General features: G+C 43.4%; 1 protein-coding gene across 3 annotated transcripts in view; it reads left to right on the forward strand.

Annotated features, from left to right (window-relative positions):
- Nucleotides 1-26,220, forward strand: part of LOC118375299 (mediator of RNA polymerase II transcription subunit 13-like) — a 140,566-nt gene that overhangs the window by 49,281 nt on the left and 65,065 nt on the right. For all 3 annotated transcript variants that reach the window (XM_052457016.1, XM_052457018.1, XM_052457019.1), the window contains exons 4-5: nt 20,647-20,792; nt 25,236-25,451. In XM_052457016.1, coding sequence (XP_052312976.1) covers nt 20,647-20,792; nt 25,236-25,451 — 362 coding nt within the window. The remainder of the gene's footprint in view (nt 1-20,646; nt 20,793-25,235; nt 25,452-26,220) is intronic.

The raw sequence follows: 26,220 nt of genomic DNA on the forward strand, positions 1-26,220 counted from the left end.
AGTAAGAATTGAACATGTAAATGTTCATTCATACTCGTAACATAGGTTTTGTACATTTACGGATCTAATTTAACATTTACTTTTGATGTTTTATGCTTGGCTTTTCTAACGATCCGAACAATTTACGTATGGATTTTCTTACAATCCTAACGACATGTATGTTCAACCTTTTGGCAGTTATCTCCCTCCATATTCACAAGCCACCTAGGAGTAGCTCCCCAAACAATTCTGAAAGTACATGCAATTTTCATATGTTCTGCCGCAAACTGTCATAAACAAATCTCACAAGTATCAGACACTGTAAACTCCCAGCTACTATATAAACAGTGCAACATTGAGATTACCCCACCCCTGGTTAGCCACTTAAGTTCAAGCCAAACTTAAAAATATCTGACAATTCATTTTCAGCAATATTGCCCCTGTCTGTCTGTGTGGTGCGCACATTTCTCTGTCCGTATAGCCAGTTGATGTGATAATCTTGTGGGTTCCCCAAAACCCTCTTAATTATATGTTAACTGCAAGGTAGGCTTACCTGGCAGAAGTACAGTACCAGTCAAAAGTTTAGACACACCTACACATTCCAGGGTTTTTCTTTATTTTTTACTATTTTCTACATTGTAGAATAATAGTGAAGACATCAAAACTATGAAATAGAAGTAACCATAAGTGTTAAACAATGTTGTCGCCCTCTACCTTGATGACAGCTTTGCACACTCTTGGCATTCTCTCAACCAGTTTCATGAGGTAGTCACCTGGAATGCATTTTAATTCACAGGTGTGCCTTGTTAAAAGTTAATTTGTGGAATTCCTTTCCTTCTTAATGCGTTTGAACCAAATCAGTTGTGTTGTGACAAGGTAGGGGGGTATACAGAAGATAACCTTATTTGGTAAAAGACCAAGTTCATATTATGGCAAGAACAACTCAAATAAGCAAAGAGAAACGACAGTCCATCATTACTTTAAGACATAAAGATCAGTCAATCCGGAAATGTATTTCTTTATTTCTTTAAGACATGAAGGTCAGTCAATGCAGAACATTTCAAAAACTTTAAAAGTTTCTTCAAGTCCAGTCACAAAACCATCAAGAGCTATGATGAAACTGTCTCTCATGAGGACCGCCACAGGAAAGGCAGACCCAGAGTTACCTCTGCTGCAGAGGATAAGTTCATTAGCGTCTCAGAAAATTAATTAGAGCCTCCGAAATTGCAGCCCAAATAAATGCTTCACAGAGTTCAAGTAACAGACACATCTTAACATCAACTGTTCATAGGAGACTGTGTGAGTCAGGCCTTCATGGTCAAATTGCTGCAAAGAAACCACTACTAAAGTACACAAATAAGAAGAAGAGACTTGCCTGGGCCAAGAAACACAAGCAATGGACATTAGACCGATGGAGATATCTTCAGTCCAAATTAGATTTTTTTCCTTTCCAAACACCGTGTCTTTGTCAGACGCAGAGTATGTGAATGGATGATCTCCGCATGTGTGGTTCCCACTATGAAGGTTGGATGAGATGGTGTGAGGGTCCATTGCTGGTGACACTGACAGTGATTTATTTAGAATTCAAGGCACACTTAACCAGCATGGCTACCACATTATTCTGCAGCGATACGCCATCCCATCTTATTTGGGCTTAGTGGGACTATCATTTGTTTTTCAACAGGACAATGACCCCTCCATGCTGTGTAAGGGCTATTTGACCAAGAAGGAGAGTGATGGAGTGCTGCATCAGATGACCTGGCCTCCATAATCACCCGACCTCGACCCAATTGAGATGGTTTGGGATGAGTTGGACCGCAGAGTTAAGGAAAAGCAGGCAACAAGTGCTCAGTATATGTGGGAACTCCTTCAAGAGTGTTGGAAAAACATTCCAGGTGAAGCTGGTTGAGAGAATGCCAAGAGTGTGCAAAACTGTCATCAAGGCAAAGGGTGGCTGCTTTGAAGAATCTCAAATATATCATATATTTAGATTTTTTTTTAAACACTTTTTTGGTTACTACATGTTTGCATGTGTTATTTCATAGTTTTCATGTCTTCACTATTATTCTACAATGTAGAAAATAGTAAAAATAAAGAAAAACCCTTAGTAGGTGTGTCCAAACATTTGTCCTGTGTATCATAAGGAAGTATATCATTTGTATCTATTATTTGCAAACTTTGCCATGAAATGAGCTGCAGCAGTACAGAACTGTCACTAGGCAGGCACATTGGACTGCACATTCCTCTCTCGCTAGATGTGCAATTAAATTAAAGGGGAATTACATTCAAAAATCTATTTCATAGTTTTCTTCCAGACCTAAAAATAATGGTCTTCTGATGTGATTTAAGCATTGGCATGGACTCAGAACATCCCATTTTGTTGTTTCTCTTTGAACAATTCAAATTTTGAGAGTGAAAAAATGAAGAAATCTAAAACCAGGAATGTTTTTTTATAGGGCCATTGGAGTTGCTTATTAACTTCTTTTTTTTTTTACCAAGTATATTGACAAAAAACAGTGCACTACCGACGGAAGAGTTGCAGGGGAGAGGAGAAGAATGTGTCTATTTAAAAACTAGAAAAAATCTGCAGCTTACTACATGTTTCCTTTTTAAAAGTAGCCCTCACGCTGGAAAAGGATAGACCCCTGGATTAGAGAGATGTCAGTACACTGTCTGGGTAGAGGGAGTGCTCTGGGTGCAGCACTGTTTCTCGCTCCCTGAAAAATATGAAATTAATTGGATTTCTCTGGTTTCTATTTCTCCTGGAGTCTTGTTCTTTCAAGCGCTCCCTCTCTCTCTCTCTCTCTCTCTCTCTCTCTCTCTCTCTCTCTCTGTCTCTCTCTCTCTCTCTCTGTTCCCTGTTCTCTGTTCTCTCTCTATCTATCTCTCTCTGTTCTCTCTCTCTGTTCTCTCTGTTCTCTCTGTTTTCTTTCTATCTCTCTCTCTCTGTTCTCTCTCTGTTCTCTCTCTGTTCTCGCTCTCTCTCTGTTCTCTCTCTGTTCTCACTCTCTCTCTCTCTGTTCTCTCTCTCTCTCTCTCTCTCTCTCTCTCTCTCTCTCTCTCTCTCTCTCTCTCTCTCTCTCTCTTGTTGACTGCTCCAATCAGACATGTGTAAAGTGTATCTTCTCTATTTGTGGCAGAGAAAAATCTATTCTAAGTAATATGGCTTGGCTGTGTGTGAGCACGTGGGTGTGTAGAGTTGGTTTAGTGTGCTGCTACACCATAGCACTAGTATGCTGTGTGCTGTGGTCAGGTGGTCTGACAGTAGGGGAAGATGACATCACTCTGGAAGCGTCCCTCTCTCTTTCTCTCTCTCTCTGTTCTCTGTTCTCTCTTCTCTCTCTCTCTCTTTCTCTCTCGCTCTCTCCCTCTTTTTTTTTTCTCTCTCTCTCTCTCTCTCTCTCTCTCTCTCTCTCTCTCTCTCTCTCTCTCTCTCTCTCTCTCTCTCTCTCTCTGTTCTCTCTTCTCTCTCTGTTCTCTCTCTGTTCTCTCTCTCTGTTCTCTCTCACTCACTTCGCTGTCTTTCTCTTGTGTTCGCTCTCTCTCTCTTGCGCTTCTCTTTTCTCTATCTCTCTCTCTTTCCGCCTTTCTCTGGTAATGTTAGAAACTCTCGTCATCATAGGGAAGTTTGTAAATTGTTTTTGTTTGAAAAATTAGAGTCTCAGCATAAATCCGTTACTGTGGAATTGCCCTTATACTGTATGTGGCATCAGAAGCATTCTACAGAAGCATTACTTGTCAAATTGACCATCTTCGCCTGGGGGATAATAAAGTTAATCTTATATTTGATTGTGTGTGTGTGTGTGTGTGTGTGTGTGTGTGTGTGTGTGCGTGTGCGTGTGCGTGTGCGTGTGCGTGTGTGTGTGTGTGTGTGTGTGTGTTGAGCCCCACCCCATGCTAGAGCCACTTGTTGTCAGGAGTGTACAGCAGCCCTGTTTTTATAGCATTGCTAGCCGATCCAAACAAACATCTAAGGAATGTGACATCCCTCCCTCTCTCTCCCTCCCTCTATCGCTCTCTCTCTCCAAATCATTTCTGTCCTCAATCAAACTTTCTGTTTACCCTCACGTTTGATTATGTGTGTGAGGAATCTATATGTATGCGCGTTCATGTGTGTTAGTGTTTAAGTATGTGTGTTGAAAGGCCTGTGGTGATCCTCTGGGCTGGTGTGTTTATGGGGTGATGATGATATGATGTATATTCTACTATAAAGTGGAAGTAGTGATAACAGTCAGCCTGATAATGATAATACTACCAGTTATTTCCCTTCCTGTCCTGGCGCTGCCTCCAGGCTGTCTTGCTTCCAGACGGCCCTTTGCCTCCTTATTTCCATAGTCTGTCTTTGCCAACCAACACAAGGCAAATTATCCACCTGGTTTTTAAGGTGTGCTATGGCACAGGGCCAAGTAAATTTGTTTTTATAGATACTTTACTTAGGACAGTTGATCAGCCGTACCTAATCAAATCAAATCACATTTTATTTGTCACATGCACATGGTTAGCAGATGTTAATGCCAGTGTAGCGAAATGCTTGTGCTTCTAGTTCCGACAATGCAGTAATAACCAACGAGTAATCTAACCTAACAATTCCACAACTACTACCTTATACACACAAGTGTAAAGGGATGAAGAATATGTACATAAAAATATATGAATGAGGGATGGTACAGAACGGCATAGGCAAGATGCAGTAGATGGTATAGAGTACAGTATATACATATGAGATGAGTAATGTGGGGTATATAAACATGAAGTGGCATAGTTTAAAGTGGCTAGTGACACATTTTTACATCAATTCCCATCAATTTCCATTATTAAAGTGGCTGGAGTTGAGTCAGTGTGTTGGCAGCAGCCACTCAATGTTAGTGGTGGCTGTTTAACAGTCTAATGGCCTTGAGATAGAAGCTGTTTTTCAGTCTCTCGGTCCCTGCTTTGATGCACCTGTACTGACTTTGCCTTCTGGATGATAGCGGGGTGAACAGGCAGTGGTTGTTGCCCTTGATGATCTTTATGGCCTTCCTGTGACATTGGGTGGTGTAGGTGTCCTGGAGGGCAGGTAGTTTGCCTCCGGTGATGCGTTGTGCAGACCTCACTACCCTCTGGAGACCCTTACGGTTGTGGGCGGAGCAGTTGCCGTACCAGGCGAGAATACAGCCCGACAAGATGCTCTCAATTATGCATCTGTAGAAGTTTGTGAGTGCTTTTGGTTACATGCCGAATTTCTTCAGCCTCCTGAGGTTGAAGAGGCGCTGCTGCACCTTCTTCACCATGCTGTTAGTGTGGGTGGACCAATTCAGTTTGTCCGTAATGTGTACACCGCGGAACTTAAAACTTTCTTACATTTACATTTACATTTAAGTCATTTAGCAGACGCTCTTATCCAGAGCGACTTACAAATTGGTACATACACCTTATGACATCCAGTGGAACAGCCACTTGCATCTCAATCTTTTTTTTTTTTTGGGGGGGGTGAGAAGGATTACTTACCCTTACTTACCCTATCCTAGGTATTCCTTGAAGAGGTGGGGTTTCAGGTGTCTCCGGAAGGTGGTGATTGACTCCGCTGTCCTGGCGTCGTGAGGGAGTTTGTTCCACCATTGGGGGGCCAGAGCAGCGAACAGTTTTGACTGGGCTGAGCGGGAACTGTACTTCCTCAGTGGTAGGGAGGCGAGCAGGCCAGAGGTGGATGAACGCAGTGCCCTTGTTTGGGTGTAGGGCCTCTTCCCTCTCCACTACTGTCCTGTCGATGTGGATAGGGGGGTTCTCCCTCTGCTGTTTCCTGAAGTCCACAATCATCTTCTTTGTTTTGTTGACGTTGAGTGTGAGGTTATTTTCCTGACACCACATTCCGAGGGCCCTCACCTCCTCCCTGTAGGCCGTCTCATCGTTGTTGATGACGAGTTTGGAGGGTACTATGGTGTTAAATGCTGAGCTGTAGTCGATGAACAGCATTCTCACATAGGTATTCCTCTTGTCCAGATGGGTGAGGGCAGTGTGCAGTGTGGTTGCGATTGCGTCGTCTGTGGACCTATTGGGGCGGTAAGCAAATTGGAGTGGTTCTCGGGTGTCAGGTAGAGTGGAGGTGATATAGTCCTTGACTAGTCTCTCAAAGCACTTCATGATGACGGAAGTGAGTCATTTAGCTCAGTTACCTTAGCTTTCTTGGGAACAGGAACAATAGTAGCCCTCTTGAAGCATGTGGGAACATCCTGGTCCGCGATGGGGCTGTTTTTGTTTTTGTAATCCGTGATTGACTGTAGACCCTGCCACATACCTCTTGTGTCGAGCCGCGACTCTACTTTGTCTCTATACTGACGCTGAGCTTGTTTGATTGCCTTGCGGAGGGAATAGCTACACTGTTTGTATTCGGTCATGTTTCCGGTCACCTTGCCTTGGTTAAAAGCAGTTGTTCGCGCTTTCAGTTTTCAATCCACGGTTTCTAGTTTGGGAATGTTTTAATCGTTGCTGTGGGTATAACATCGTCAATGCACTTTCTAATGAACTCGCTCACCGAATCAGCGTATTTGTCAATGTTGTTGTTGGACGCAATGCGGAACATATCCCAATCCACGTGATCGAAGCAGTCTTGAAGCGTGGAATCAGATTGGTCGAACCAGCATTGAACATACCTGAGCGCGGGAGCTTCTTGTTTTAGTCTCTGTCTGTAGGGTGGAAGCAACAAAATGGAGTTGTGGTCAGCTTTTCCAAAAGGAGGGTGGGGGAGGGCCTTATATGCGTCGCAGAAGTTAGAATAACAATGATCCAGGGTTTTACCTGCCCTGGTTGCGCAATCGATATGCTGATACAATTTAGGGAGTCTTGTTTTCAGATTAGCCTTGTTAAAATCCCCAGCTACAATGAATGCAGCCTCAGGATATGTGGTTTCCAGTTTACATAGAGTCAAATAAAGTTTGCTCAGGGCCATCGATGTGTCTGCTTGGGGGGGAATTTATACGGGTGTGATTATAATCGAAGAGAATTCGCTTGGTAGATAATGCAGTTGACATTTGATTGTGAGGAATTCTAAGTCAGGTGAACAGAAGGACTTGAGTTCCTGTATGTTGTTATGATCACACCACGTCTCGTTAATCATAAGGCATACCCCCCCGCCCCTCTTCTTACCAGTGATTGTCCGGGAGGTGACTTCATCATCTCTACCTCGTGTTGAGATTTCAGAGTTCGAACCATTTTGGACGTGAGCTGCAACTGAAAACATTTACATGAACAGCCGAAAAAACCCTTGCTGGAGACCAAAACAAACTTAATTTTGCCATAATATATGCACAAACTGTTCCCGAACTGCTTAGGCTTTTTAGCCTATTTATTGATGTAAATAATAGTCGATGTAAATACGTTTGACCTGTCGTGCTTGTCGATCTATTTAGTTAATTTTCATAAATTAGCGGAATTAAATTGGTGAAATTATGTATCTTATTTATCCCACATGCACAGCATACAGATACAGTCTTCTGAAACATGCCAGACTGCGCAAAAGCTGCTGCTGCAGCATCTTGTAGGAACTGGGAACTGGGAACTGGGAACTGGGAATTTTGAGTTGAATGACTGTTCAAAACGATGTTTCCCAGTCGGAACTAGTTTTTTGCTCCGGTTGTTTTGAACTCGGCATAAAACGACAACGGAAGGCAGGCTTCATCAGCGCGTCACACGCCACTTTGCAATGAGCTGGAGGCAGTATTCATTTGGAAAACATTGTTTGAAACCTGAATGTTTTAATACATATTATGATATTATTTTGTTTTCCCGCCAATTGCATTAAATCAGATAAAATTGTATTTGTCACATCCTCCGAATGCAACAGGTGTGGTAAACCTTACAGTGAAATGCTTACTTACAAGCCCTTAAAAAACAATGCAGTTTTAAGAAAATACCCCCAAAATACAAAGTAAAAAAAAAAGTAGGAGATAAGAAAAACAAATAATTAAAGAGCAGCAGTAAATAACAATAGCGGGGCTATATACAGGGGGTACCGGTACAGAGTCAATGTGTCAATGTGCAGGGGCACCTGTGTTGAAGTTTTTGAGATAATTATGTACATGCAGGTAGTGTTGTCGAAGTGGCTATGCATAGATAATAACAGAGAGTAGCAGCAGCGTAGTGGGGGGTGCATATAGTCTGGGTAGCCATTTGATTAGCTGTTCAGGAGTCTTATGGCTTAGGGTAAAAGCTGTTTAGAAGCCTCTTGGACCTAGACTTGGCGCTCCGGTACCACTTGCCGTGCGGTAGCAGAGAGAACAGTCTATGACTAGGGTTGCTGGAGTCTTTGATGATTTTTAGGGCCTTCCTCTAACACTGCCTGGTATAGAGGATCTGGGTGGCAGGAAGCTTGGCCCCGGTGATGTACTGGGCCATACGCACTACCCTCTGTAGTGCCTTGTGGTTGGAGGCTGAACAGTTGCCATACCAGGCAATGGTTCAACCTGTCAGGATGCTCTCGATGGTGCAGCTGTAGAACCTTTTGAGGACCTGAGGGCCCATGCCAAATCTTTTCAGTCTCCTGAGGGGGTATATGTTTTGTTGTGCCCTCTTCACGACTGTCTTGATGTACTTGGGCCATGTTAGTTTGTTGGTGATGTGGACACCAAGGAACTTGAAGCTCTCAACCTGCTCCACTACAGCCCCATCGATGAGAATAGGGGCGTGCTTGGTCCTCTTTTTCCTGTAGTCCACAATCATCTCCTTTGCCTTGATCACATTGAGGGAGAGGTTGTTGTCCTGGCACCAGACGGCCCTCCTTATAGGCCGTCTCGTCATTGTCAGTGAACAGGCCTGTTGTGTCATCAGCAAACTTAATGATGGTGTTGGAGTTGTGCCTGGCATGGCAGTCATGAGTGAACAGGGAGTACAGGAGGGGACTGAGGGGGGGACCGAGCACACACCCTGAGGGGCCCCGTGTTGAGGATCAGCGTGTTGTTACCTACCCTTACCACCTGGGGGAGGCCCGTCAGGAAGTCTGACCCAGTTGCAGAGGGAGCTGTTTCGTCCCAGGGTCCTTAACTTAGTGATGACCTTTGTGGGCACTATGGTGTTGAACGCTGAGCTGTAGTCAATGAATTGCATTCTCAGATAGATGTTATTTTTGTCCAGTTGGGAAAGTGCAGTGTGGAGTGCAAGAGCTTGCAAATTGGAGTGGGCCTAGGGTTTATGGGATAATGGTGTTTATGTGAGCCATGACCAGCCTTTCAAATCACTTCTTGGCTACAGACGTGAGTGCTATGTGTTGATACTCATTTAAGCAGGTTACCTTAGTGTTCTTGGGCTCAGGGACGATGGTGGCCTGCTTAAAACAAGTTGGTATTACAGACTCCAACAGGGAGAGGTTGAAAATGTCATTGAAGACATTTGCCAGTTGGTCAGCGCATGCTCGCAGTAAACATCCTGGTAATCCGTTTGGCCCAGAGGCCTTGTGAATGTTGACCTGTTTAAAGGTATTCCTCACATCGGCTGCGGAGAGCGTGATCACAGAGTTTGTGCTCTCATATATGTTTCAGTGTTACTTGCCACGAAGCGAGCATAGAAGTTATTTCGCTCGTCTGGTAGGCTTGTGTCACTGGGCAGCTCTCAGCTGTGCTTCCCTTTGTAGTCTGTAATAGTTTGCAAGTCCTGCTCTCAGTTGGTGTAGTACAATTCGATCTTAGTCCTGTATTGGCGCTTTGCCTGTTTGATGGTTCATTGGAGAACAAAGCGGGATTTCTTATAAGCTTCCGGGTTAGAGTCCCGCTCCTTGAAAGCGGCAGCTCTACCCTTTAGCTCAGTGCGGATGTTTCCTGTAATCCATGGCTTCTGGTTGGGGTATGTACGTACTGTCACTGTGGGGACGACGTCTTCAATGCACTTATTGGTAAAGCCAGTGACTGATGCGGCTATGGAACCCTGACCTGTTCACCGGATGTGCTACTTGTCCCAGACCTGCTGTTTTCAACTCTAGAGACAGCAGGAGTGGTAGAAATACTCTCAATGATCGGCTATGAAAAGCCAACTGACATTTACTCCTGAGGTGCTGACCTGTTGCACCCTCGACAACTACTGTGATTATTAGTATTTGACCATGCTGGTCATTTATGAACATTTGAACAGGACTGTTCAAATGTTGGCCATGTTTTGTTATAATCTCCACCCGGCACAGCCAGAAGACTGGCCACCCCACATAGCCTGGTTCCTCTCTAGGTTTCTTCCTAGGTTTCGGCCTTTCTAGTGAGTTTTTCCTAGCCACCGTGCTTCTACACCTGCATTGCTTGCTTTTTGGGGTTTTAGGCTGGGTTTCTGTACAGCACTTTGAGATATCATCTGATGTAAGAAGGGCTATATAAATACATTTGATTTGATTTTGATTTGTGTACTCTTCAATGCAATCGGAAGAATCCCGGAACATATTCCAGTCCGTGCTAGCAAAACAGTCCTGTAGTTTAGCATCTGCTTCATCTGACCACTTTTTTATGGACCGAGTCACTGGTGCATCCTGCTTCAATTTTTGCTTGTAAGCAGGAATCAGGAGGATAGAGATGGTCGGATTTGCCAAATGGAGGGCGAGGGAGAGCGTTGTACGCGTCTCGGTGTGTGGAGTAGATCTAAATTTTTTCCCCCTCTGGTTGCACATTTAACATGTTGATAGAAATTCGGTACAATTGATTTAAGTTTCCCTGCATAAAGAGTCCGGCCACTAGGAATGCCACCTCTGGATGAGCGTTTTCCTGTTATCCTATGGCAGAATACAGCTCATTTAGTGCGGTTTTAGTGCCAACCTTGCTCTGTGGTGGTATGTAGACAGCTACGAAAAATACAGATGAGAACTCTCTGGGTAAATAGTGTGGTCTACAGCTTATCATAAGATACTCAACCTCAGGCGAGCAAAACTTTGAGACTTCCTTAGATATTGTGCACCACCATGCATAGGCCCTGTGTCTTCCCAGAGGCTGCTGTTCTGTCTTGCCGAAAGAGTGTATAACCCACCTGCTCTCTGTTCTTAATGTCATCGTTCATCTACAACTCGGTGAAGCATAAAATATTACTGTTTTTAATGTCCCGTTGGTAAGATATACGTGCTTTCAGTTCGTCCCATTTATTTTCTAGCGATTGATTGTTAGCTAGCAGAACGGAGGGCAAGGGCAGATTAGCCACTAGTCACCTGGTCCTCACAAGGCACCCTGATCTTTTGCCTCGAAATCTCCGTTTCCTTCTCCAGCGAATCACGGGGATCGGGGCCTGGTCGGGTGTCAACACTATATCCCTCGCATCCGACTCATTGAGGAAAAACTCTTCGTCCAGTTTGAGGTGAGCAATCCTAGTTCTGATATTTAGAAGCTCTTTTCGGTCATAGGATACGGTAGCAGCAACCTTATGTACTAAACAAGTTTGCTGGTTTCCTACTGCCTTGTGCATATTTCTGGATTCATAATGTTCTGATATGTTGCATCAGACTCATTGCTTTTAATGTTTTTTTTTCTCCTAGGGCTACTGGTTGTATGAATTTGGTATCTTATCGTCCCACAACTGTCCCAGAGTCTGTTTGCAATAGGCTATTTCTTTCTTGACAAGCTGACCAATAGATTGGTAGCCTGAACTTCTCTACTATAGTAGATTTACATAGGCTAGTGATTTGGTTTTTCGTTAATAGTCTTGTTGGTTGAGGAAAAGTACAATGTGTATATCAGAATTCATTAAGAAGGACCACACATTATTGCATCCTCGACTTGCATGTTCTCTTAATATGAATTACCATATTCTAAGTGTGCTTTCTGTCATTCTGAGCACCATGGGTGGACACCTTAATCTGGTTACCACCCAATGTATTTGGATCCGGTAAATTTCTCTATGTCCGGTTAATTAAAATGTTGCCGGCGAAATTTCTGGGGCTACATTTTCCGGAAACCCTGCACCCTACATACCTTGAGACACATGCCCAACCCCACCCTTCCTGCCCCAGAAGAATTGAGAGATTACAGAGTTTGTTTGGAGCTGACAGTGTATGCGCTGGCCGTGACAGGGACAATGGGCCTGTGGTGGCACGCCACACAGCCGTTGAGCCTGGCCAACAGCAGCCGAGCCTGGCCCAATGTGATTGTGCTGCGTTTTTCAGCCAACTCCCCTCACTGGGGCTGGAGACAAATCCCCTGCCCCTTGTGTGTGTGTGTGTGTGTGTGTGTGTGTGTGTGTGTGTGTGTGTGTGTGTGTGTGTGTGTTAGGTCATGTGTCTCTGCTGTATTTGTTGTTTTTATCATTGTGGGCATGGGGGCTACTAAGGGTTAAAAACAAACACCTGTCTATCTATTGAACATTTTCCTTGCACAATGGACAAAAAATCAGCTGCTGAGAAATACCTCATTGAGTCCTTGAGAATTTGATCAATACTCACTGTTTGATACACTCTCAATGTGATGATATTTAAGATATAGGATACATTGTTTGCATCTCCATTTTAGACAGCTCTTCAGGAACCTTCTCATCCTGACCTTCTCATTGTTGTTTTATCTTAACAATCCATATTAGCCTCTTTCAATGATAGTTTACTCAACTGATGAGTGAGTATCTCTAAAGTGAGTTTCTCTGATAGAGAGGATGAAAAGAAGCATCTCCAGACACTGTTGATGTGGTGTGTGTGGCTGCCGTTCTGCCTAATGGGCTACAGGTGGCAGCCCTCCATTCTTTTAGCTCCCTCAGCCGGGCAACACAGTGTGAGACCAGAGTGAGTGTGAGACCGGTGTGAGTGTGAGACCAGAGTGAGTGTGAGACCAGAGTGAGTAAAATATGTTGTGGTTTCTGTGGTTACTCCTGCTTCTGTCTCCCCCCATCTCTCTCTCTCTCTCTCTCTCTCTCTCTCTCTCTCTCTCTCTCTCTCTCTCTCTCTCTCTCTCTCTCTCTTTTTGTCTCCTTCCCTTCAGTACCTTTCCCTCCCTCCCTCCTGGGGCAAGGAAATGCATATTCTTCATACCATTTGAAAGGAAACACTTTGAAGTTTGTGGAAATGTGAAATTAATGTAGGAGAATATAACACATTAGATCTAGTAAAAGATAATACAAACAAATAAACATGCGTTTTTCAATTTTTATTTTGTTAATTTTTGAAACGCAAGAGAAAGGCTATAATATAATACTGCAGTTTAGACACAATTCAGATTTTGGTCACTAGATGGCAGCAGTGTGTGTGCAAAGTTTCAGATTGATCCAGTGAAGCACTGCAATACGGGACAATATTTTGTATCAAGTCTGCCCAAATGTGCCGAATTGGTCAATTGATACATTTTCAGTTCAAAACTATAGGGAACATACAAAAATGATATGGTAATACAACATTTACGTTTACACACTCCCAGGGATGTCATACATGATGGATCATTAGCTTAAACACAAACTTTTACACATCTAGATGGCCAGATGGGGTGGGTATGGAGCCAGAGACAGCAGGGGTTCAAACTGTAGAACCTAGTTTCTACATTTGAATATGAAAATTGATTTTTATCAAACAGAACTATGCTACATTTTATCTCTGGGACCCTTAGGATGACACATCAGAGCAAGATTACTGAATGTAAGTACATTATTTAGCTTCCAAGGTGAATGTATCAAACCAGTGGCTGTGATAAAAGTTTTTATTGTTGTGCACTCCTCAAACAATAGCATGGTATTTTTTCACTGTAATAGCTACTGTAAATTGGACAGTGCAGTTAGATTAACAAGAATTTAAGCCTTCTACCCAGCTTTCTGGAAAGTTTGCTGTTACTTACAACGTCATGCTAATCACATTAGCGAACACAAGCTCAACCGTCCCGGTATAGGGACATAAATCAGTAGTTGGTATTCAGACTTGCAGTATGCAGGTGCATAAAGGGCTTTGCAGGTGTGACTCCAGATTTTGAGTTCTCATTCAATAGGCTTTTCAGTCCATTTAGCTAAAGCCATCCCTTTAAGTACAGTGTACCTTTAATTCAATTTTTATTGACAAACTCACTAGAATATATACTGAACAAAAATAAACAAAACAGGCAACAATTTTTAAGATTTTACTGTGTTACAGTGCATAATAGAAATCAGTCAATTTAAATAAATTCATTAGGCCCTAATCTATAGATTTCACATGACTGGGCAGGGGTGCAACCATGGGGTGAGTCTTTGAGGGCATAGGCTCACCCACTGGGCAGCCAGGCTCATCCACTAGGGAGCCAGGCACAGCCAATCAGAATGAGTTTTTCCCCACAAAAGGACTTTATTACAAACAGAAATATTCCTCAGCACCCACCCCACCCCCTGTCAGACGATCCTTCAGGTGAAGAATCCGGATGTGGAGGTCCTGGGCTGGGTGGTTACACGTGGACTGTGGTTGTGAGGCTGGTTGGACGTACTGCCAAATTTCCGGATTGACTGATCTTTATATCTTAAAGTAATGATGGACTGTCGTTTCGCTTTGCTTATTTGAGCTGGTCTTGCTATAATATGGACTTGGTCTTTTACAATAGGGCTATCTTCTGTATATCCACCCCTACCTTGTCACAACACACCTGATTGGCTCAAACACATTAAGAAGGGAAGAAATGACACCAATTACCTTTTTACAGGGCACACCTGTTAATTGAAATGCATTCCAGGTGACTACCCCATGAAGCTGGTTGAGAGAATGCCAAGAGTGTGCAAAGCTGTCATCAAGGCAAAGGGTGACTGCTTTGAAGAATCTCAAATATAAAATATATTTAGATTTTTTTAAAACACTTTTTTGGTTACTACATGATTCCATGTGTTATTTCATAATTTTGATGTCTTCACTATTATTCTACAATGTAGAAAATAGTAACAATAAAAAAACCTTAAATCACTAGGTGTGTCCAAACTTTTGACTGGTACATGTCACGCCCTGACCTTGGTGTATGGTTCTCAGTCAGGGACAGCTGTCTATCGTCGTCTCTGATTGGGAACCATACTTAGGTACCCCTTCCCCACCTGTGTTGGTGGGAAGGTGACTTTGTTTAGAGCACTTCGCTTTTGAGCGTCTCGGTTGGTGTTTGTAGTGTTTTTTGTTTTGTGTGGTGTGGTGTCATTTTGATTAAAATAAAGAAAATGTACGCTCACCACGCTGCACCTTGGTCCTCTCCTTCCAACAGCCGTGACATAACAAAAATATAAACTTAACATGTAAAGTGTTGGTCCCTTGTTTCAAGAGCTGAAATAAAAATATCCCAGAAATGTTCCATATGCACAAAAAGCTTATTTTTGCCCAAATTTCTTTTCCACCATAATTTGCAAATAAATTCATAAAAAATCCTACAATGTGATTTTCTGGATTTTTTTTCCATTTCGTCTGTCATAGTACCTATGATGAAATTTACAGGCCTCTCTCATATTTTTAAGTGGGAGAACTTGCACAATTGGTGTCTGACTAAATACTTTTTTGCCCCACTGTAGTTTTCTAAATACACCAATGTATGTAGTTAAGATAAAAATAATGCAATATAAAACTTGCTGACACCATTCAAACCATTGATGGTTTGGAACTTTAAAGCCAAATATCTCAGAATCATCTTTCTGCAGATATAACCAAGCTCACGATTTATCAGCGATCATAAGGTAAAATAGATCTAAAACCATTGTAATTTGTAATTTATATTTACAATCCCCTTTTCCAAACAGATTACTCAAATGGTCTTATCCGATAGATCTTATCAATTTATGCATTAGAGTGCATAGAGATTGGTGTTATTTTTTTTCACCCCAATTTTGTGGTATCCAATTGGTAGTAGTTATAGTCTTGTCTCGTCGCTGCAACTCCCGGACGGACTCGGGAGAGGCGAAGGTCAAGAGCCATGCGTCCTCCGAAACACAACCAAGCCGCACTGCTTCTTGACACAATGCCCATCCAACCCAGAAGCCAGCCGCACCAATGTGTCGGAGGAAACACCATACACCTGGCGACCGTGTCAGCGTGCACTGTACCCGGCCCGCCACAGGAGTCACTAGTGCACGATGAGACAAGGATATCCCTGCCTGCCAAACCCCCCCTAACCTGGATAACGCTGTGCCAATTGTGCGCCGCCCCATGGGCCTCCCGGGTGCAACCCCAGAATCTCTAGTGGCACAGCTTAGACCACTCTGGAGGACCCGGTGTTAGTTATATCGAAGTCAATGTTTTATTACTTAGAACTAGAGGTCCGATTACTCGGAATGGCTGATTAATTAGGGCCGAGTTCAAGTTTTCATAACAATCGGAAATCGGTATTTTTGGGCGCCGATTTCCAATTATTATGTTTTATTTATTTTTTATATACCTTTTTTAACTAGGCAAGTCAGTTAAGAACACATTCTTATTTTCAATGATGGCCTATGAACAGTGGGTTAACTGCCTTGTTCAGGGGCAGAACGACAAATTTGTACCTCGGGGGTTCCAATCTTGCAACCTCACAGTTAACTAGTCCAACGCTCTAACCATTGCACTCCACGAGTAGCCTGCCTGTTATGCGAATGCAGTAGAAGCCAAGGTAAATTGCTAGCTAATTAAACTTATCTTATAAAAAACAATCATAATCACTATTTATAACTACTAATCCAGTTTAGCGGGCGATATTAACCAGGTAAAATAGTGTAATTTCTCTTGCGTTCATTGCACGCTAGTTAGCTGGGTTTGCGCTAATACTGTTTCAAACGCCACACGCTTTTAGATTTGGAGTAGTTATTCCCCTTGCGCTGCAAGGGCCGCGGCTTTTGTGGAGCGATGGGTAACGATGCTTCGAGTGTGGCTGTTGTCGATGTGTTCCTGGTTCGAGCCCAGGTAGGGGCGAGGAGAGGGAAGGAAGCTATAGTGTTACACTGGCAATACTATAGTGCCTATAAGAACATCCAATAGTCAAAGGTATATGACATACAAATGGTATAGAGAGAAATAGTCCTATAAATACTATATTAACTACAACCTAAAACCTCTCACCTTGGAATATTGAAGTCTCATTTTAAAAGGAACCACCAACTTTCATATGTTCTCGTGTTCTGAGCAAGGAACTTAAACGTTAGCTTTTTTACATGGCACATATTACTTTCTTCTCCAACACTTTGTTTTTGCATTATTTAAACCAAATTGAACATGTTTCATTATTTATTTGAGGCTAAATTGATTGTATTGATGTTTTATATTAAGTTAAAATAAGTGTTAATTCAGTATTGTTGTAATTGTCATTATTACAAATAAATAAATAAATACAAATTGTCCGATTAATCGTTATCGGCTTTTTGGGCCCTCCAATAATTGGTATCGGTATCGGCGTTGAAAAATCATAATCGGTCGACCTCTACTTAGAACCGACAGGTTGCTCGACCTTATTTATGGTTTCCTCGTACATAAAGGTGGTGGAATTATGAGGGAATACTGCACATCTGTTGACACAACTCTGCCACACCTCCATTTCTGCAATCTCCACCCCAAGCAAATATATGCCTGACACATGCTTTTGCCATGCTTAAGTTCAAGGTCAGAATACGCATAGAGAGAAAGGTGCATAAAAAGGGAATTGAGTTCCATTTACGCATGTGTAATTCCTAGAGAATAAAGGAGAGGTGTGAGGTTCCCTTCACTCCGCTAATTTGCTGGCTCCCTACCCCACCTTGCCTTAACAGCCCAGACACACACACCACAGGATTCCTGAGAGGCTCAGCGCTCTACTTTAGGGCGGTCCTGCCCTTACACACCTTACTAACAGAGCCCGTTTCTCTCTCACAGCCACTGGGAAGCCATGTTTCTTTACTCCTCTATTATTACTGGACAGCTCTTTAATATTAGCTGACTTTGATCTGGCAGTCACTTACCTAGCTGCCCTTGGATCTTTGATACTAGCTGTCTCCGATCTAGCTGTGTTGCTCATGTTTCTCTTTCTTTCTTTGACACTCAGTCTCTCTCTATGGTAAATAGTCTCTCTCTCTATGGCATATGGTCCGTCCCACGGTGACCTCCCAGTCAGGCTGCCCTTGGGGCAGGGAGAGACCGTCCCACTCTGCACCAAGGCCCCAGGACAGGCTGCTCTGTTGGAACCTAACAGCAGCCAGAATGTCTGAGTGGAGACAGACAGGAGAAAGAGGGAGGCTGTTCCAGAGACAGACAGACCGTAGTAAGGAAATTATGGAGTGATTTCATTGCCAACAGAAAATCTATTTGGATTCAAGATTTTTGCGTTTAGATATTGAATTTGTAAATTAAGACTTGTATTTCTTGATTTCAAACGGAATTGAATGACTGTTGCATTCAGTTTAAAAATGATATTTCAATTTAATTGAATATTCAAATTCTGTATTTATATATATTCAGTTTGAGTATGGTTAATATTGCATTCTTTGTCTAGTTACAAACTATAATTTAAAGTTTACCAAAGTTTACCATACCCCTTGACTTATTCCAACTTTTTTACAGCCTGAGTTCAAAATGGATAACATTTTTGCAAATGTATTGAAAATAAAATACAGAAATATCTCATTTACATAAGTATTCACACCCGAGTCAATACATGTTAGAATCACCTTTAGCAGTGATTACAGCTGTGAGTCTTTCTGGGTAAATCTTTTCACATCTGGATTTTACAATATTTACACATTATTCTGTTTTAAATATGTGTATATATTCAAGCTCTGTTAAATTATGTTCAATGCTAAACAGCCATTTTCAGCGTGGGACTGCAACCCTACAGTTACTGTATCTGTATATGTGAGGTACAGAGATGAGGGAGTAATTGAACAATCATGTTAAACACTATTTTTGCACAAAGAGTGAGTCCATGCAACTTATGTGACTTGTTAAGCTAAATGTTACTCCTGAACATATGTAGGATTGTCATGAAATGGGCTGAATACTTATTGACTCAAGACATTTAAGCTTTTCATTTTTAATTCATTTGTATACACTGTTGGCCAGTGACAAAAAAAATCTATTTAATCCAGTTTAAATTCAGGCTGTAATACAACAACATTTGGAAAAAGTCAAGGGGTGTGAATACTCTCTGAAGGCACTGCATTCAACTTATCAAATACATTCAGATTTCAAATTTAGTTCTACAAATTCAAATTCAAAACCAGAGACAACATCCTGGTAATTGGCCAAAAAGGAACGGTAGAAGAGATCCGGTATAATCAAACACTCTGTTAAACAGGTTTCTGACTGTTTCTGAAACCAATGTGGCATTTTGAATTTGCTTATTCATGCAGTATGAGTTTGGCTCTAGCGTTTGAACCGTTTGTGTTATTAGCTATTATGACCCCATTTCCGAAAGATAAGATTCTCTGGAACATGGTCATGCCTTCTGTTCCCCTCTATTGTGTTAGAAGGGAGTGTGACTAAAAACTTAATTTGGCCCCCATAACTATTTTTGAATTGCGCTGTCATAGCACTTCCTCAGATAGCTATTTCACTCCCTATTTAATCTTGATCTTGTGACTGACTGGGTTCAAACCGGGTCTCCTGCATGTCTTAAGACTGTGTTAGCCCACTTAGCTAAAGCCCATGCATATTTATTTTTATTTTTATCAAGGATATAAGAAAGTTACAGTCTTATTGCATTGTATAGGCTATCCTTGTTAGTGCATGTCTAGTATACATTAGTCTGTAGTGGAAATGTTTCTCTCCTCCACCCTTGTGCCACTCAATTCTTCCTCAGACCTGTCTCATGATAATGATATATTATTAGTCTGATTCCTTCACTCCTTTTTCATTCCTATTCTTTTCTTTAATCCTCTGCAGCAGCAGCTCTGCCAGGGAGAGATGAGGGAGAGAGAGACAGAGTGGTAGAGAAGAGGGATAGATATTTACTTAACCAAATCCTCTAAGGAGGCAACCCCTCTTTGATCCTCTACTAAATTAACCTCGTCCGCTTTCATTTGTTCTTCTGTCAGGTGGCTGTGCTGCATAGGATGAGAGGAGGCAGAGAGGGAGGGAGACTGGAGACAAGTTTCTCTCCCTCTCTCTCTCTCTCCTCTCTCTCTCTCTCTCTCTCTCTCTCTCTCTCTCTCTCTCTCCCTCTCTCTCTCTCTCTCTCTCTCTCTCTCTCTCTCTCTCTCTCTCTCTCTCTCTCTCTCTCTCTCTCTCTCTCTCTCTCTCTCTCTCTCTCCTCTCCCTCTCCCTCTCCCTCTCTCTCTCTCTCTCTCTCTCTCTCTCTCTCTTCTTTCCCTGTCACTCCTTCCATCTCTCGCTTCTGCTCACTTTCTTTCTCTACTCCCTCTATCTCTCTCTCTCGCTTCCTCTCACCCCAATCTAACAACATACACACTACACACACTACAGTACAGACTCAGCATTCTGCTGTAGTATAAGAATACAGATGTTTGAAACGACTTTATTTTGATTGTGATGATGTCATATTAGGTCTCTGTTAAATCAGTGACATATCATTTCCCTAACCCCTCTCCACCCTTGGTATTCTACCCAGGAGACCCTGTCAAGTTAGAGATTTTGCTCCATGGCTGAACAATGTCATTGTTATCTTCCACAATCTCTCCTCTCCTCCGTCCAGTCATTAGCAGGCAAATTCAGTGTTTTGCCCTCTCTCATCTTCTATGGCTCCCCCTCTCATCCTCGCCCTCGCTCTTCCTCTGTTGTATCATACAACAATTCACACACTTCCGCTTCCAGAATCATCCGAGCTAAAATGACTCACTCTGTGCTCTCTCTCTTTCTTTCTTTCTCTCTCTCCACAGTGAACACCTGTCATGCTCGTTCACCTTCTTCCTCCATGGGGAGAGTAACGTGTGCACCAGTGTGGAGATCAACCAGCACCAGCCAGTCTACCACCTGAGTGACGAGCACCTCACCCTGGCCCAGCAGGCCTCCAGCCCCTTCCAAGGTAGGTGGAGTATACACCCACCTTTTCACAAGCACACACATTTACATACACATGCACTGCAGATATGCACATGCATGCACGCACACACACACACGCACGCACACACACACACACACACACACACACACACACACACACACACACACACACACACACACACACACACACACACACACACACACACACACACACACACACACACACACACACACACACACACACACACACACACACACACACACAGTCCTTTCACCCCACACTACCCCTCAGGGAGAGGAGTTCATTGCTTAAGTGAACATGTATCATTGGCTTTGAGCACATGTAGAACCCAAAGGGGAAAAAGAGGTAGAGCAGTGGAGTATATCAGTGCTGTGTGAGAACAGACTGCTCTGTTCTCTCAGCTTCGTGTCATGTCTCTAATAGAAGACAGGGGTAATCCTCAGGTATTAAGAACAGGCTCCTCTCCTCCGCTCTGCTCCTTCATCAGACAGCCTGACAGTAATGATGTGCCACCAGCAGCCCCCACACACCCCCTCTGTCCCTCCCCCATCTATCCACATGTTCTGCTTTTCCCTGTCCTCCTACTCTTCCTCACTTACCCCTCCCTCTTTTCTCCACCTCTCCCCTGCTCCCATCCTTCTCTTCATCTCATTCTCTCTCTCCCTCCACCTTCTTTTTCCTCCTCTTCTTTCTTCTTCCCTCTGTCCCCCCCCCCTCTAGCCCTCAGAGGGCTGTCCCCACTAGCTGAGGTCTGCTGCTGGAGACATCTGTACAATTAGCTGTAAAAGACACACAGAGGACAGAGAGGAGGGAGCCTACAAAAAAAACTGCAATAAAATAAATCCTAACAAAAGAAAGAGGAGGAGACGGAGGAAAGCTTGAGGGAGCGATCATTACACCAGGCACAAGGGCTTTGCCTTAGGTTAACTAACAAAATGCCTACCCCACTCCTTCCCACCTCCTCCCATCCCACCTGGAACCTAATAATGGTGATCACTCTGTCCATTCTCTGATCTGACTGGAGTGCAGCACTGCACAGGGAAAATTAGCTGCAGTCATTATTTCCCCCACTAGCCTCACAGTAATAATGTCAATTTAAGTTAGAGCCTGGTGCTGTTTAAATGTAAAAGTCATGTAAATGTAAACAAACACCGTATAGCCTCAAAACATTGTGAAAATAAATAAATGATATGATGGATGGATGGTCAGTTCATAGCTCTTTCTATGAATTTGAGAGTGTTTACATTTCTCCAGCCCCATCCTTCAGTGTTTTACAGAAATAGTGGCGGAGAAGACACTTTGTAATTGTTTCAACTGCGGATTGGCCCTTTAAAACCTCCTGCTCTGTAGATTCAATAGCAGGTTCATGGATATATAAACTCAGCAAAAAAAGAAACGTCCTCTCACTGTCAACTGTGTTTATTTTCAGCAAAATTAAATTGTGTAAATATTTGTCAACAACTGAGACATAAACTGAACAAGTTCCACAGACATGTGACTAACAGAAATGGAATCATGTGTCCCTGAACAAAGGGGGGGGGGGGTCAAAATCCAAAGTAACAGTCATTATCTGGCGTGGCCACCAGCTGCATGAAGCACTGCAGTGCATCTCCTCCTCATGTGCTGCACCAGATTTGCCAGTTCTTGCTGTGAGGTGTTACCCCACTCTTCCCCCAAGGCACCTGCAAGTTCCCGGACATTTCTTGGGGGAATGGCCCTAGCCCTCACCCTCCGATCCAACAGGTTCCAGATGTGCTCAATGGGATTGAGATCCGGGCTCTTGCTGGCCATAGCAGAACACTGACATTCCTGTCTTGCAGGAAATCACGCACAGAACGAGCAGTATGGCTGGTGGCATTGTCATGCTGGAGGGTCATGTCAGGATGAGCCTGCAGGAAGGGTACCTCATGAGGGAGGAGGATGTCTTCCCTGTAACGCACAGCTTTGAGATGGCCTGCAATGACAACAAGCTCAGTCTGATGATGCTGTGACACACTGCCCTAGACCATCACGGCCCCTCCACCTCCAAATCGATCCTTCTCCAGAGTACAGGCCTCTTGTAACGCTCATTCCTTCGACGATAAATGTAAATCCAACCATCACCCCTGGTGAGACAAAACCGTGACTCGTCAGTGAAGAGCACTTTTTGCCAGTCCTGTCTGGTCCAGTGCCGGTGGGTTTGTGCCCATAGGTGACGTTGTTGCAGGTGATGTCTGGTGAGGACCTGCCTTTACAACAGGCCTACAAGCTCTCAGTCCAGCCTCTCTCAGCCTATTGCAAACAGTCTGAGCACTGATGGAGGGATTGCGCATTCCTGGTGTAACTCGGGCAGTTGTTGTTGCCACCCTGTACCTGTCCCGCAGATGTGATGTTCGGATGTACTTATCCTGTGCAGGTGTTATTACACGTGGTCTGCCACTGTGAGGACGATCAGCTGTCAGTCCTGTCTCCCTGTAATGCTGTCTTAGGCGTCTCACAGTACGGACATTACAATCTATTGCCCTGGCCACATCTGTAGTCCTCATGCCTAAGACTCGTTCAAGCAGATGAGCAGGGACCTTGGGCATATTTCTTTTGGTGTTTTTCCAGAGTCAGTGGAAAGGCCTATTTAGTTCCTTAAGTTTTCATAACTGTGACCTTAATTCATTGCCGACCGTCTGTAAGCTGTTAGTGTCTTAACGACCATTCCACAGGTGCATGTTCATTAATTGTTTATGGTTCATTGAACAGGCATGGGAAACAGTGTTTAAGATCTGTGAAGTTATTTGGATTTTTATGAATTATCTTTGAAAGACAGGGTCCTGAAAAAGGGACGTTTCTTTTTTTGCTGAGTTTAGATAGATAGATACTGTAATTAGATAGCACAGCTTTCCACTTGGTCTGTCTCTCTTCAGTCACTAGTATGTGTCAGTAGATGTATGCTATATCAGGGTTTGGAAAGTATATCAGATAGTGGATCAGACCTTCTGCTTTTTTCCCAACATACCAACCTGCCAATGCTTTGTATGGGACTTGAGGTGGCAGACTGGAAGATATGCTGCTCTATGTGTTTGGTGCCATTATGCAAATGGATCAATGGGGTTAATGTGGAGTCAATTGTCCTCTGGTCATCAAATTATCTTCAATTAAAGATGGTGTTTAATGCTCTGTGGTGGGACCATTAATGTGTCCAGTACTTTATGTCAGAGCACTGCCCTTCTATGAATGGGTGGTTGTTGTGTATTTGACATCAGTACAAACAAACCCGCAGAATTCCCAGGGTGTGTGTGCCGGTATGTGTTCTCGCCATGAGCTATGTGTCTGTTTTATCAGACCGAGCGTAGTGGCAGAGAGGGGCTGACGTCTGCTAGTCCCCCGCCCTCCTACACCTCCCTTCTTCTACTCCCTCACTCCCTCGCTCCTCTCATCTCTGACAGGCTTGGTTTAGTGTGCGGCAGAGCTCTCCAGCCTTTTCAAGATATGACCTCATAAAACAGCGCAGCGTGAATGTAATGAACTCTCAGCACCTTTGACTGATCTGAGCATATTTACCATGTCTTCAGGGAGATGGAGACAGAAAGAGAGAAGGGGACGGAGGGAGGGTTGTGTATTATGGAGTGGACAGCATAGAACATCAGAGGTGTGTATTATTCAGTCAAGTCTTGTCACACTGTCTGTTTGTTTCCCATTGTAGTCTCTGAGGAGGTCACCATCCACTTACTAGCTACTATGGCCCCTCCATTTAATCTCAGCGTGGTGGGAATATGAATATAGATTGACTACCCTTCTACTTAAAATGTCCTGACCTTGAGTGGCTTGCATTTAGCTGGCCAGCACTGTGTGTGTTCCAGATGTTCTCTCTCTGTGAGACTGCCTTCTCTCCCCCTTCTCCCTCCCTCCCTCAAGCCAGCCAGCCAGCCCCTGTTCGTTTCAAGTTTTGATGTCACGTGCACAAATACAGTGAAATGCCTTTCTTGCAAACTCAAAACCCAATACTCAATAACAATGTAATACAAAAAAAACAAGAAGAAATATATGAAGAACACAACTAAGTAAGCATTCTAAATATTTATTTATTTATTTTACCTTTATTTTAGGAGAATGAATGAAAGGATGGGGTTACAGAAAAGAACACGGGCATCATTTTATTTTTACCTTTATTTAACTAGGCAAGTCAGTTAAGAACAAATTCTTACTTACAATGACAGCCTAGGAACAGTGGGTTAACAGCCTGTTCAGGGGCAGAACAACAGATGTGTACCTTGTCAGCTCGGGGGTTTGAACTTGCAACCATTCCAGTTACTAGTCCAACGCTCTAACCACTAGGCTACCCTGCCGCCCCAGGATGGATGGATGCAGTATGATGGGGATGGGGATTTATTCTGAAGTAACACAGCTTCTGTACTGAGACTGGCTGTGTGTATCTCTTTTTCTCTCTACCTCTCTCTCCCTCTCTCCCTCCAGTCATCCTAAGTCCGTTTGGTCTGAACGGGACTCTGACGGGTCAGTCATTCAAGCTGTCAGACCCTCCCACCCAGAAACTGATAGAGGAGTGGAACCAGTTCTATCCCATAAGCCCCAGCTCTAAAGACAAGGACAAAAATGACTCTCCATCGGAGGACAAGATGGAGTACATGGACTGGGAGGATGACTCGCTGGCCGCTGTAGAGGTCCTCGTTGGTAAGACCTCTCTCTCGTATCCTTATTCTAAAATGCATAAATCGTTTTTTTTTGCCCCCAATATTCTACACACAATGCTCCATAATGACGAAGCGAAAACAGGTTTTAAAACATGTTAACAAATGTATAATTAAAAAAAAACGTATTTACATAAGTATTCAGACTCGAAATTGAGCCCAGTTGCATCCTGTTTCCATTTATCATCCCTGAGATGTTTCTACAACTTGATTAGAGTCCACCTGTGGTAAATTCAATTGATTGGACATGATTTGGAAAGGCACACACCTGTCTATTTAAGGTCCCACAGTGCATGTCAGAGCAAAAACCAAGCCATGAGGTCGAAGGAACTGTCCGTAGAGCTCAGAGACAGGATTGGGTCCATTTCACAGATCTGGGGAAGGGTACCAAAAACGGTCTGCAGCATTGAAGGTCCCCAATAACACAGTGGCCTCCATCACCAGCGACTCCCGTGGCGGGGCGGGCGCAGTGCGCGCTAACCAAGGTTGCCAGGTGCACAGTGTTTAGTCCGACACATTGGTGCGGCTGGCTTCCGGGTTGGATACGCGCTGTGTTAAGAAGCAGTGCGGCTTGGTTGGGTTGTGTATCGGAGGACACATGACTTTCAACCTTCGTCTCTCCCGAGCCTGTACGGGAGTTGTCGCGATGAGACAAGCTAGTAGCTACTAAAAACAATTGAATACCACGAAATTGGGGAGAAAACGGGGTAAAAATTATAAATATATATTTTTTTAAAGTCTGTAATTGCTGC

The sequence above is a fragment of the Oncorhynchus keta genome, chromosome 11, assembly GCF_023373465.1.
Source record: "Oncorhynchus keta strain PuntledgeMale-10-30-2019 chromosome 11, Oket_V2, whole genome shotgun sequence".
Classification (NCBI taxonomy): domain Eukaryota; kingdom Metazoa; phylum Chordata; class Actinopteri; order Salmoniformes; family Salmonidae; genus Oncorhynchus; species Oncorhynchus keta.